General features: G+C 40.0%; 1 protein-coding gene across 1 annotated transcript in view; it reads right to left on the bottom strand.

Annotated features, from left to right (window-relative positions):
* CPA6 (carboxypeptidase A6) overlaps positions 1-12,303 on the bottom strand; it is a 49,819-nt gene that overhangs the window by 20,824 nt on the left and 16,692 nt on the right. Inside the window, 4 exon segments of the mRNA XM_042835436.1 lie at positions 3,625-3,729; positions 4,495-4,596; positions 5,683-5,797; positions 9,453-9,577. Of these exon segments, the coding sequence (XP_042691370.1) occupies positions 3,625-3,729; positions 4,495-4,596; positions 5,683-5,797; positions 9,453-9,577 (447 nt within the window).

Genomic DNA, 12,303 nt, shown 5'->3' with positions numbered 1-12,303 from the left:
GCCTTCTACAGAAACAAACAGTGAAGTTCTTATTAATACCAGACCTCCAGGATACAGAGCCAAGGCTAGAGCTCATGCTGGAGTAGATTACAGTTTTTAAAAAAGTGAACAAAAAACCCACCCCAAACCCAAACAATGGTCTTTGCTCTCCTTTTGTTTGTTTCAAAAGACAGTGAGGTTTGGTTTTGTACTTCACAGTTGCATTAGCACATACTGCAAAACTCTTTCCTGTGTTCTTTCTCTTTTTAATCTTAAGCCTCTCATTCCAGATCTTTCTCTCTCTTTCCTTCATCTGTTCTTTTTCTCTAACTAGTGTATTTGCTTGAATCCAGAATAAACTCAAGTAGCAGGCAGCCTCTTGCCCTCCCAGTCTGTGGCCCCAAATACTCATTTCCCAAGTCTACTCTGCCTTGGTCTGCTTTGCATTTTCATATAGATAGGAGTCAGCATGTGCTTGGCTGAGCATCTCCAGATGCTTTATAGAAAGTGGGATGCTTCTGCCTGTAACCCAACAAGCCACTGCCCAATGGCACCTCCACCCTACAGAGGTAGGTGATGTATCCCACGCTCACAGAAAATGGGCTGGCACCCTGAACCTGCTGCTTTCAGGAGCACAAGGAACTAGCAACATACACTAGCCCCAATAGCAGGGGCTCCCAAGCTGGCTGGGCTAAGTCTTGAGCTTGAGTGTACATTCATATGCAGAGGCTGTTTTCTAAGCTAAATCTCTTGGAAAGTTTTATGGTAAACTGGAGTATGGATTCCCCAGGAGGTAAATTATGTCTTGAATCCCACAGACCTGCCAGTTAGGTCAAGAGGTTTCCTAGGTACAAAATGACTTTGAAATTAAAGTCAAGTGCTTCAGTATAAGCAATCATATGTTTTTCCTTAGCTTATGGTTGCCAGGGCCCTGAGGGCTGCCCCAGCTCATGCTGGTCCTGTCCACCCCAGGGCTCCCCAATCCTGCCCAGGGCCTCATTAATCCCCTGGGGCCATCACCACAACAAACTCACAGTAGGGGTGGTCCCCACTTCTCACAGCCCAGTCCTGCTGGCCATGGGCCCCACTAAGACAGGCCCACTTGCAGACCCATTTCCCAGCCTGGTCTTGGCTTCTGTCTGGGATGGTGGGAAGGGATGGGCTTTCAGGTCCCCAGTGCCCCCAGCTATGGCCCACAGGGTACCTACGGCCCCTCAGTGGTCCGACCGTAGCAATAGAAACAAGTGGCACAGGCTACACGTTGAAGTGAAAGCAAGGTAGTATTTCAGATTGCCTGCACAGAAAAGGGACACATATACGCTGCTCCTGCTAGAAAAAAATCTAACATCACATAAATCCAATTTCTCCTTTTGCTTGCCTTAAATCAATGAGCTCATATTGCTATTCCTTAGAGTCAACAGATATGCCTGGAAAAACTGGTTTCCAAGAGGACTGCCCTTTCTCAGAACTGCACATAGGCACAAGGGAAGATGGAAAGTGCTGCTGGGCTGCTGAGATGCTTATGGGAGGGAGTTTGCCAGAGAAACAGAATTACAGAGTCTGAAGCACAAAGAGTCCTTCAGTTTTCCCAGAGTTCATTCTCAAAATGCCTAATCCATTTGAGAAAAGCATTATCCTAACGTTAGCAATCTAATTTTCTTGTCCCTTCCACCCTCCCTGCCACTTTAATACAATGAATCTACAAGCACAGTTCTTATTCAGATGCTGGATTGCAATATTGTTCTAACAATTCTTAATCCAGATGCTGGATCGAAATATTGCTCTAACAAAAGAAGAAAATGTCTGTCATTGGTGAAAAAAGGCAATGCATGACCAAGATGTGCAAAACTGTACATTCTTGTAGTCTCAAGTAACTCTTCAGTTCTGTAAAATCTTTCTTTAATCTAGGAAAATGCCTTTATACAGTTAGTGAAATATTCCTACTAGCAAGCTACTCTCTGAAAATCTCAAATAACAGCCAGAAGGTTTGCCATATACACATGCACAGGCCATATTCTTCCATAAGCTCTACAGAGAAATCTCACAATTTTTACCTGACTGTCACATTGTAGTACTTTATGTTAAAATCCCCATAAGGAAGATGTACTCGAGCAGAAGGCTTTCCCACAAATGTCTGTCTGTTCCAAACCTCTCCTTGCTTTCCTGCAACCTGTTCTCCTGGGAAGGAGAGCTGCTCAGAAATACTTGCAAGTTTGTTCACCCTCACAATAACAACAGTCCTAATAAGAAGACACATTATCATTGCATACAACTTTGGAAAGCAGCTTCTGGATTTGGTTTAGCCCGTCCATGCACCAGCAGCCTAAATTATAGTGGCCTTGTTATTTCAATACTTGCTATGCATGCTGCTGCTGTGATTTCTGGTAGTAAGATCATCTTAGCTATCTTTGTAGTAAAGACCCAGTCTCAATTCATTAGGATGTGAGGTTGGACCAGATGATCTCCGAGGTCCCTTCAACCAAGGCTTTTTATGATTCTTTTCTATGATCCTAGAGTATTCATGATAAAGAAGTTTAATCTCAAGAAGTAACTTACAGGGTCAGGATTTTTTGCTGAACGAAGACATCCCAGAAAATAAAGGCAGATACTTTAAGTCAGAATTGTGGAACAGCGGAAAGGTGAAAGAGAAGTGAGGTGAGTGAGAGAGAAAGTGAAAGAAGTGAGAATTGTGTTTGTAGAAAGGACCTTGCAAATAAAGACTCTGCATCACATATTTTGTATAAAAAAAACTGTATGCAAAAATACTCAAATTACATCTGCTGGTTTTTTTTTGTTTGTTTGTTTTGTTTGTTTGTTTTTGAAGCCCTATTTGACTTCTGTAAATTTCATTACAGAATAGTCTACACTATGCAGCTTATATTATCTTCAGCAAAATTTTTTTGGCTAAGGCAAAATGTCAAAATCCTGCAAACATATCATGCAGCTGAAATGAATCCCAAATCAGAAGAGATTAAGAGTCAATGTTAAATAAATACATAAAGAACATCGCATGAGTGGAATGCAAAATTGCAAGTGCTTTGATTTCCCTGAGCATTTGAAAAATGGCATGGGGATGGATATGAAGGTTAGATTTTAGATATGAAAGAGAAAAGGAGTATAAATCTGATAACACAGAATCAAAGAAACACTGGAGGAATGACATGATAGTCAGAGAAAATTTAGGTGACATTTGTATACAATTTTAGCTCCCTATTCCTATAGAATTACGCAAAAGAGAATTTATTTATTTATTTATTTATTTCAGTCCTTAAAGCAATAGGATTGCTGAACTCATTTGAGTCAGTATGCTGGCACTGATTTACCTGGACAATTACCAGAATTACATTTTTAGGTCTTGCAATAAAATCCTGCTTCACATCTCTGCCAATGTACGTCTGGCATATTTTTGTCCTGTGCCCAACTGTGCCTGGCTGTCACTATCAGCTTAATTTACCAACCACCTCGTGTTCCACAAATACTAATTAAAAACAACAACAAAAAAAAATAGCAGTAAAGTAATAGCTATGGTTCATACTGGTACTTTGCTGCATTGGCTATAGCAAATAAGCTGCATTGGCTATAGCAAATAAGCAGTGTTCATTGAACTGAAGGACTGCATGGCTCTAAATCATTTAAAACACTTACTTCTTTCACGAACCACTGGCAAAAGGCAGGGCCAATCCACTCTCTTGCATGAATCCCGCAGTCTATCCAGACAGCTTTCTTGTAAGGTCGTGATCTTTTACCTAGCTTGAAGTTTGAATATTCACAGACATATCAATAGATCTTATGACATTAGTGAGACACAGTAATATGAAGATAACAGACTATTGATGATATGCAGGTATGGCCAAGATAGTGAACCTGATCTATGGAAAAACAAACAAACAAGCAAAACATTACAGGAAAAGTGAGATCTATTCTTTATCAAGGAAGGAAATTCTTAACTATCACATGGAACAGGCTGAGGAGAAACAATGCTGCAGGAACACCTTAATGGAGAAACAAATTTTAGGAACTCTTCAACAGTGGATAAAAATTATATTGAAAGTAACTTGTTTAGTACTGTGTTAACACCTTGTCATTCTGTCATCCTAATATTTTGAGTTGAAAGCACACAGTCCTGGACTTTTGTCAATAGCCAAACCAGGTGTGTGTGTGGCATGTGCTGAGAAGGGATCCAGAACCCTCTGGGGTCCCTCTCTGGCATAACTGCTTTACAGAATGGCCACAAAACTTTCCAGCTTCCTTAAATCCAAACCCTGCTAATGGTACCTGCTGTGTGCTAGGTGCATGCATATCAATCCAAGTGAATAGGACAGGGCTTTTGATTTTCCAGCCTAAAACAATTTTTTTTTTTGGTTCATTTAAGGCCAAGTTCAGAGATACACTTAGGACTTGGCAACTCATCCTTTAGGAAACCCTGGTAAATTGCATCTCTGGTACACCTGATATAAGTAACCATCTGCCACTGATCACGGAAAGTAGCCTGATTAACAAGCACTTAATCTTTACCTTAAGTACAAACAGCGGTCTTCCTTCATAGGATTTTCCAACAGAGAACATATGAACAAGATCTGAATGAGTTTTATTCAGATAATACATCCATTCCTCGATCTGCAAATACAGAAGTAAAATTGTTGCTTCAATCTTTGCACATCATGGGAAGTAGCTGTAACTCATTAACCAACCTCAGCTCCCAGTCCTCAGTCCTCAGAATCTTTTTGGATTTTCTTGTAGTTTTTATTTTTGCCTTAGTTGTTTTATTTTTGTTTTCATACTTGAATTACAATTGGGCTCCCATATTTATATTGCCAGAGGCTAAAAGCAGCCTGTACGCTTTTTTTTTTCCTTTTCTTTTTCTCCCCATTTTAGTATTGGAATGCATTAGCTGTTCACCAAGAATCTGGGGATGAAGCTGATCAGGTGCTCCCATTAAATATAAAGAATAGATGGAAGGAGGCCCACGTCCGCTCGCCAAGACACGGGATGGTAAACAGATTCAGTAAGCAAGGAGCACCTGTGGGAGTCAGCATTATTAGTGTTTCACAAGCACCAGATTTCACTGAGGCACAGCAGCTGTGTGCTCAGTTCAGCATCTTAATTTTGGTGCATGCTGAAACTGCGTGAATACACCAAAATCAATAGATTACTTACCAGCTATCTTTCAGGCTGGCATCTTATACATGAGTTTGTATTGAAATGTTTTTAAGGCTTTGGATGCCTCATGCAAATACTTCAACATTTGCTCATATTGCTTACTTAACTCAGTGAGAGCAGTTGCTTACTGAACTCTCTTAATCCATCAGAATCATAGAGTCATAGAATCCTTAACGTTGAAAGGGACCTTTAAAGGTCATCTAGTCCTACTCCCCTGAATGAACAGGGACGTGCACAGCTACCAGGTTGCCCAGGGCCTGATCCAACCTTGCCTTGAATATCTCCGGGGACAGGGCATTAAAAAGTCTATTTTAAAATCAAAACTCAGAAGCTGTCAGAGACAGTTACATGTAAATATATGCCTTGAGTACAAATACATAACAATATACACATGTATTTTAAGAAGGCACCTATTTCTGAAGAGGCATTTAGCACACTTTTGAAGATAGCCAAGCAACTATTGCTTCTACAGAGAGTGAAACTTCAGCCTCATTGAAGACAGAGGTGTAGCAGATACGAGGTGCAATATGAATTTCCACGTACTTCTTCCAGGGAATGATATACTTCATAGTTATATGCAGGTAGAGACCTTCGATGCCTAGATGCCCTCTGTTCTGTTTGGTTTTCTATTGCTTTCTGTAGATCTGATATGAGAATCCTAGGTGAAATAAAAGATAGAGCTTATTCTGAGCAGCCAGTAGAACACACACTCTAAAGCAGAAAAACAGTAACATTTAGAAGAAATACACAGGAGCTAAAACACCCTGATGCTACCTCATCTGTTATATCATGACACTACAGTGCTTCAGGCTTATTTGAATATATGCTGTCACATAAATAGCCTTCTTGCTTTGAATTGTAACAGTGCCTTCAAAAAACACAATGAACTTCTTAAGAGAAAAAAGCAGAATGATGTAAATAATGCAGCCACTGTGAAGAAGAAGCCACTTTCATTTGTTCATGGATCAGCATTTGTTGTCATCTTTTATAATCTAGTTATATGTAACTATGTGTCTTCAAACTTAGATTTGAAAACCATAAAATCATATTTTCAGGCTTAGAATAAAACATGCATACATTTTCTCATGAGCGTTGCACCAGGATGAAACACTACATATACCTGTAAGTTGCAGAGGCAAAAATGGAGACTTTGACAGCATTATTCTGCGAATTGCAACAAATGACAGCAAAGAAAGGGTCTTAAATATGGTTTGTTGTTTGCATTTATCTACTTTGCAATAGTGGTCTGCCAGTTATTTCAAAATAACTTGTGAAAAACATGGAACAGCATTAAGTTAGTGTAACAAATATGCAAATACACCTGCATAATTAGTGGGAGGGTCTTTGCTTTAAGAGTGAAGGCTGAACATTTTCCTGTTTTATTGCAAAACTAAATAATGATGCACATCTAAAAGTATAGTATAGAAAATATCTAAAAATAGAGGGTGGATTGTCTGTCACACAGCAGCAGAAGCTGGGAATACTGTCATTAACAGCAACAGTGGTATCTGTAAAATTGAGGGCACTGCTGGCATTACCACGACCTTTGGAATGAACTCCTAGAGCATGGCAGTGTGTGATTGCTATACCACTTATTCATCGTTCCTGTAAAATGATGCTCACACCTGGCCTTTTAAAATCTTATAGGCGTTAGTTCTATGATCAGAAAGAGATGGAAAGAACCTGCACTCAATTAGCTCCAAAATAAACAGCATAGCAGATCCTCAAAGACAATCAAATCATAGAATCATAGAATGGTTTGGGTTGGAAGGGTCCTTTAAAATCTCCTTTAATCCCCTGCTACAGTCAGGGAAACCTCCCTCTAGACCAGCTTGCTCAAAGTCCCATCCAGCCTGGCCTTGAATGCTTCCAGGGATGGGCCATGCACAACCTCACTGGGCAACCTGCTCCAGTGTCTCACTGCTCTCACAATAAAGAATTTCTTCCTAATATCTAGTGTAGGTTTCTATCTGCATACAAAGCAAAGGTTATTGACATTCTTAAAATGTCACAGGGAAATAACTACATAATCAGGAATTACACTGTTCTACATCATTTTTATTAAGCAAACTAAGGACTTACAGTTTTGACTTACTAACTGCCATACACTTACAAGACCAGTCTGGTAAAACACTAGAACTTGTAATTAGATTAAAGCAGTGGTTTTATTCAAATCATTAGAACATCTAATATGTTAAAGCAATGCTCGCCTGCTGTGCTGACTTCCAATTAATGTCAGCACTTGCCAGGATCGAGCTCTATTTGCTTTTACAATGCTAGATTCAATTTCACAGCTCCCAAATGTCTGTGTGTCTGTACTCCAAATAGTCTTTATTTACTTTAAAACAATTGTGTACTGTGTACTTACAACATCCAGAGGTTCTTAATTTCCTGAGAATTGAACACAACCTAAATGTCAGAGAACTAAAAATTTAGACAACTCGGTGCTGCAAATGTTCACCTGATACCTGCCTTATTTATAGCCATCTTGTTCATAGAATTGTAGAATATTAAGGTTGGAAAAGACCACTAAGATCGTCTAGAGCAACCATCAACTTATCACCACCATACCACTAACCATGACCCTCAGTGCCACATCTACATGGTTCTTGAACACCAAGACCACCACCGTGGGCAGCCTGTTCCAATGCCTCATTTTTTCTTAATATCCAACCTGAATCTACCCTGGAGCAACTTGAGGCCATTATCTCTCATCCTATTTCACCCTGTTGTCATAGAGTCAAGCACTGGGACAGACGGCCTGTCTTTCAGGCCAAGGCTGTTCATCCTCTTCATTATTAGATCTGCTTAATGCTTCCTGTCTTTAGGCACTGGCTGTCCACCCCAGCAGCCTGCCTCCAGCCTCAGCCTACACCTGCTGCTCCTCTCCTGACAAATCCTCCCAGGTCTCACTGAGGCACAGATATCAGGGGTCATGTCAGGACGAGCACATGCACAGCATCCAGGACTTTGCAGGGATTGAAGCTGCGCATCCAATGTCTGGAAACAAGCAAATGTCTTCAAATGGGCAGCAGGGAGATGAAGGGGAAGAGCAAAGATACAGTCTGACCCTAGCAAAATGCTGCCCAGCTTCCTCAAGGGCACATACCTCATGTGCACCAAGTGTCACAGAGGCCCTTTAGAAAGTGAAAGTAGTGTAATTCCTGTGTTTGTAACATAATACAATTTCAGCTAAACTGCCAAGACCCCTAGCTCTAGTAGTTCTTACCTTTTCATGCTCCCTTTTGCAACCTACATAAAGTTCTCCAAGTACGATGGGTATTTTTGACACATAGTAGTTGTCCTTCTGTCATATCATTTATGGGGGTTTACTGTGAGCAGGAACAGATGTGAATGCAGCTGCTGGAGCACCATAATTAAGGGGCTTCTTGTTATAAGCACAGGAAAACAATTACAGAAACCATTATCTCCTTTTTTAAATGTAAACAACCCTGAAGCAGTGTAAAACCCACATGAAAGTAACTCTGACCTTCAGCTACTGGGCCTGTGTAAATAATTACCTTATGTCTGTGTTCGTATTTTTAAAATGACGAATTATTAAGAGACTGGGGGTGTAATAAAAATGTAATTCTGATACCAGCGCATATAACATACAATAAGCTTTGTGCCATTCTCAATGAGAAATAAGTATAAATAGCCTCATGTAGGGCTATATTCAGCAAATGCTGGTGTGAATACAAATAACTCATCAGTTGAGTACCCGTGTACTTCCGCACTGCACTTGAAAAGGCTTTAATGACAAGATCATCACTCGTGTCTAGTGTATCAAATTGATAAATACGTTTGACAAGTACACTTTAAAAACAGTCTCGAATGCTTTTAAGAAACACTGTAAATGATGTGTGATCCTGAACACGTATTTATTCCATATGACTTGAAATGGGTCACTAGGAATGGAGTGTTATATGACAGAACTGGTATGTTCCTCTATAATTCATGAATGCTTACCTCCTCATTTACAGCACACTGTAAACAAGCCTGGCTCCTGCTGAACACAGGGAAAGGCAAAGCAGACTGCAAAATTAGTAATTACCCGTTCTCAATCACAGATGTGATTTCCTATACTTTGAAAACACATAAGCTTGACTCCAAAGGAGGACATTTAATTAAAACTGCCTTCCCGTGGGAGATTTTCTGTTCTTCCATTAAAATGGTTGTTTTCTTGGCAATGTCTATCTGCCTGCCAGTCTAGTTGCTATGTAGAACATATTTTCAAGCGTACTTGGTGTGGTAGATCTGCCTGGGAGGCCAAATCTCTGCAGAGATGCACAGAAAGTGAAGCACAGGCTTACGTGTAGTGGATGTTGGCTTGCTGGAGGTAAGGTAGCAGACTTCGGGACGTGTTCTGTGGCACATGCACATCGATGACCGTACCTTCAGAGATGTGGAAGGTGCTGCTGGGCTGCCACAAGTCCACCTGTAGTGCAGGAACCAACCTGTAATTCATATGTATTCAGTGTAGGTGGGGAAATCCAGGAGATGGGACACTTGAAGCTATGCAGGCAAACACTCTTGGCATAATATAGACAATAAAATCATATTAACTGGTTCTGCTGAACATCTGTGGGGAATGGAGCAAGTTTTGAGGAAAGATTGCCTCCAGCTTGCCAGAATTCTCATGGTAGATTCTCCAATGGGAAAAAAAAATGACTTCAGGGACTCAATGCCTCCTCAAATGGCTCAAAACAAAATCCACCTCCAAATTCTTGCACCTCAACAGACTACTGTATGTTCCCTTTGTATTTCTTCTTGTGGAGTCCAGGATCGTTTTTTAAATTTGTTTTACAAAGTGTTTTATGTGTTCACTAGAGCACTAAAAGATGTGAACACTCAGGAGAGGTAGAAAGTATCACATATACCAGTGTTGTTTGCAAAGTGTGCCCATTTTATTCTTGATAATAAATAGATCAGAGCTCAGTAACATAAAGCCGTCAGTGTTCTGAAGGAAACTGTGATCTACTCAGTAATTTTAAAGAAAGTGACAAAATGACAGGATTGATACAGTGAAATGTTCACAATCTTTTAAAAAACATGCTAGTTACTAACTGACAGCACAGTTACTGTGGAATCTACACTTGAACATACCTAAGGTTTTACTTTCTTCTGTTGAAAAATATGAAATGCACTTGGAAATTTTAGCCCAGAACATGAAATATTTAGCACATCTTGCCTGGTCTTGCTACAAAACTTGGAGAAGAGAGTAAACTCCTGCAAGAGAGAGTTAGTTCCAGCCATGTCTCAGGTGGTAGTAAGAATATTCTGTCAAGAAGGCATCTGACCTGATACTGCCTCTCAAGCAGGAGCATCTTCAGCCCTGTTTAATGCAATTAAATGTCCACTACATTGTAAGGAAAAGATTGAAACACAGCAGCAGCCTCTTCTATTCCTTCCAAAACCTCACTCTTCTTCATGCTGGTGCAATATGGTCTATAGATCTATGCGATCTTGCCAGGTGGGCGCAGCATCTTTTGCAGTCCAAAACCAGGACTGGCAAAATTCTTGAGGCTGGTGAAGCTGACAGCAGCTATGGCAGATGGTCAGTAGAAACTGAACTCATGAATTAAATGGTGCTAAATGTAACTTATAAATAAAGATCCTCTCACTGTGCTAACAGCTTATGTTTGTTAGTCTATCCATCATTTCTATTTTGATTAATTATAGTCATTCAGTGAATTTCCCTCTTAATTCAATAAAGTTTATCTTAAACATGGTAATTAGGACTGTATATTTGAGATTTTCTAAGATTCTAAGATTTTTTCTTAAAAGCACATAGCACAGAGGGTAAAAACCCCATTGCTCTTGGAGTAATAGTCTATCAATCAGCTATGTGTGAACCATCTTTATAAAAATAGCAACACATTTTCATATGCAAACTAAATGCAACTGAAGTGTTTCCTGATATCTACACATACAAATCTGGAAATAAAAATTACAAATATTAAGAAAAAAAAGACAATTGAGATACACCTGAAACTTGTCTGTGTTCTTGATAGTTACTCAGGACTCATTTTGTTGGATTTCTTCACTATCATGGAGGGGATAAGCCAACAACTATTCACACCATTGCTCATAGCATCATGGAGCTTTTTCATTTCTGAGGTATTCTAGCTGTCCTTCAGATTACTGGCTACAAGGGAATATAAAAACCAGAACCAGTTACTTAATTGATGAAATCAGCAGTGCACTGCATGCCTGAATCTGGTGGTGAAAACAATATTTCATTACTAACATTGTCCTGGAAGTGAGACAAAAACATCCCATTTTTAGAATGCAAGCCACTCCTCTTTGACCCAGTTCCCTATTAGGACAGTTTGCTTTCATCTGACTCTCCCTTCGTATGCTTTGCAATGTAAACAAAGTATTGAGCACTCATCTGGGAGATGTTACCTGTGCTATTCAGAGCACCACTTCAATTGCTTTTGTTCTGTAAAGCATATATCAAGAAACACATTTCTCCAACAGACATTTTATTTATGTTACAACTTCCAACTTGTCCTTGACATGGCATGGAGACCATGCATGAAAACAAGACACACAGAAGATGGATTGAAAAGCAGGTATGTCAGAACTGAGCATATCCAATCATCTTTTACTTACTGTCAGTTTTAGGAGACCTCGTCATTGCATCCCCAGTGGGTACTAAGGCCTCTATTGCAGTCATCACTCTTCTTTCAGCATCATTCCTCCATCAAGAGTGCCTCGTATTTCAATTCTGTGTTAGCATATGGCTAGCAAATGGTGTTCTTCTGTTCTTGAACTATCTATGACAGTACGTTGTTGTCTCCACACATTATGCATTACCTATTACGTAGTATTTTGGATGTGTACCAGCTAGTGCTTACAGACATGTATTTTCTCATGGGTGGTGGGATTTGCTGGGTCCTGAGAAGATTCTTCAACTACCAGAACAAGCAGATGCAGAAAGCCTACTGAACTGTCTGAACATGCAGCCAAATATTTGAACATCAAAATTTACCTGGCATCTTGAGACTAGAGAAGAAGAGATGCAAGTTAGAGTATGTCTTCAACCCTAAATATTCTCATTTCATTTGACTGGGACCTTCCAACAGTCTTGTTTCCAAGTCCTCTCCTATCTGTCATGAGTTGCACTTAGAGAGTTGGAGGTTTCAATCCTGCGCAGGT

Source organism: Centrocercus urophasianus, unplaced genomic scaffold (genome assembly GCF_019232065.1).
Source record: "Centrocercus urophasianus isolate 14NV4802_14NV808 unplaced genomic scaffold, USGS_Curo_1.0 seq_11, whole genome shotgun sequence".
Taxonomy (NCBI): Eukaryota; Metazoa; Chordata; class Aves; order Galliformes; family Phasianidae; genus Centrocercus; species Centrocercus urophasianus.
Note: the sequence above shows the minus strand (reverse complement) of the source record. Positions and strands in the feature narration are given on the sequence as shown.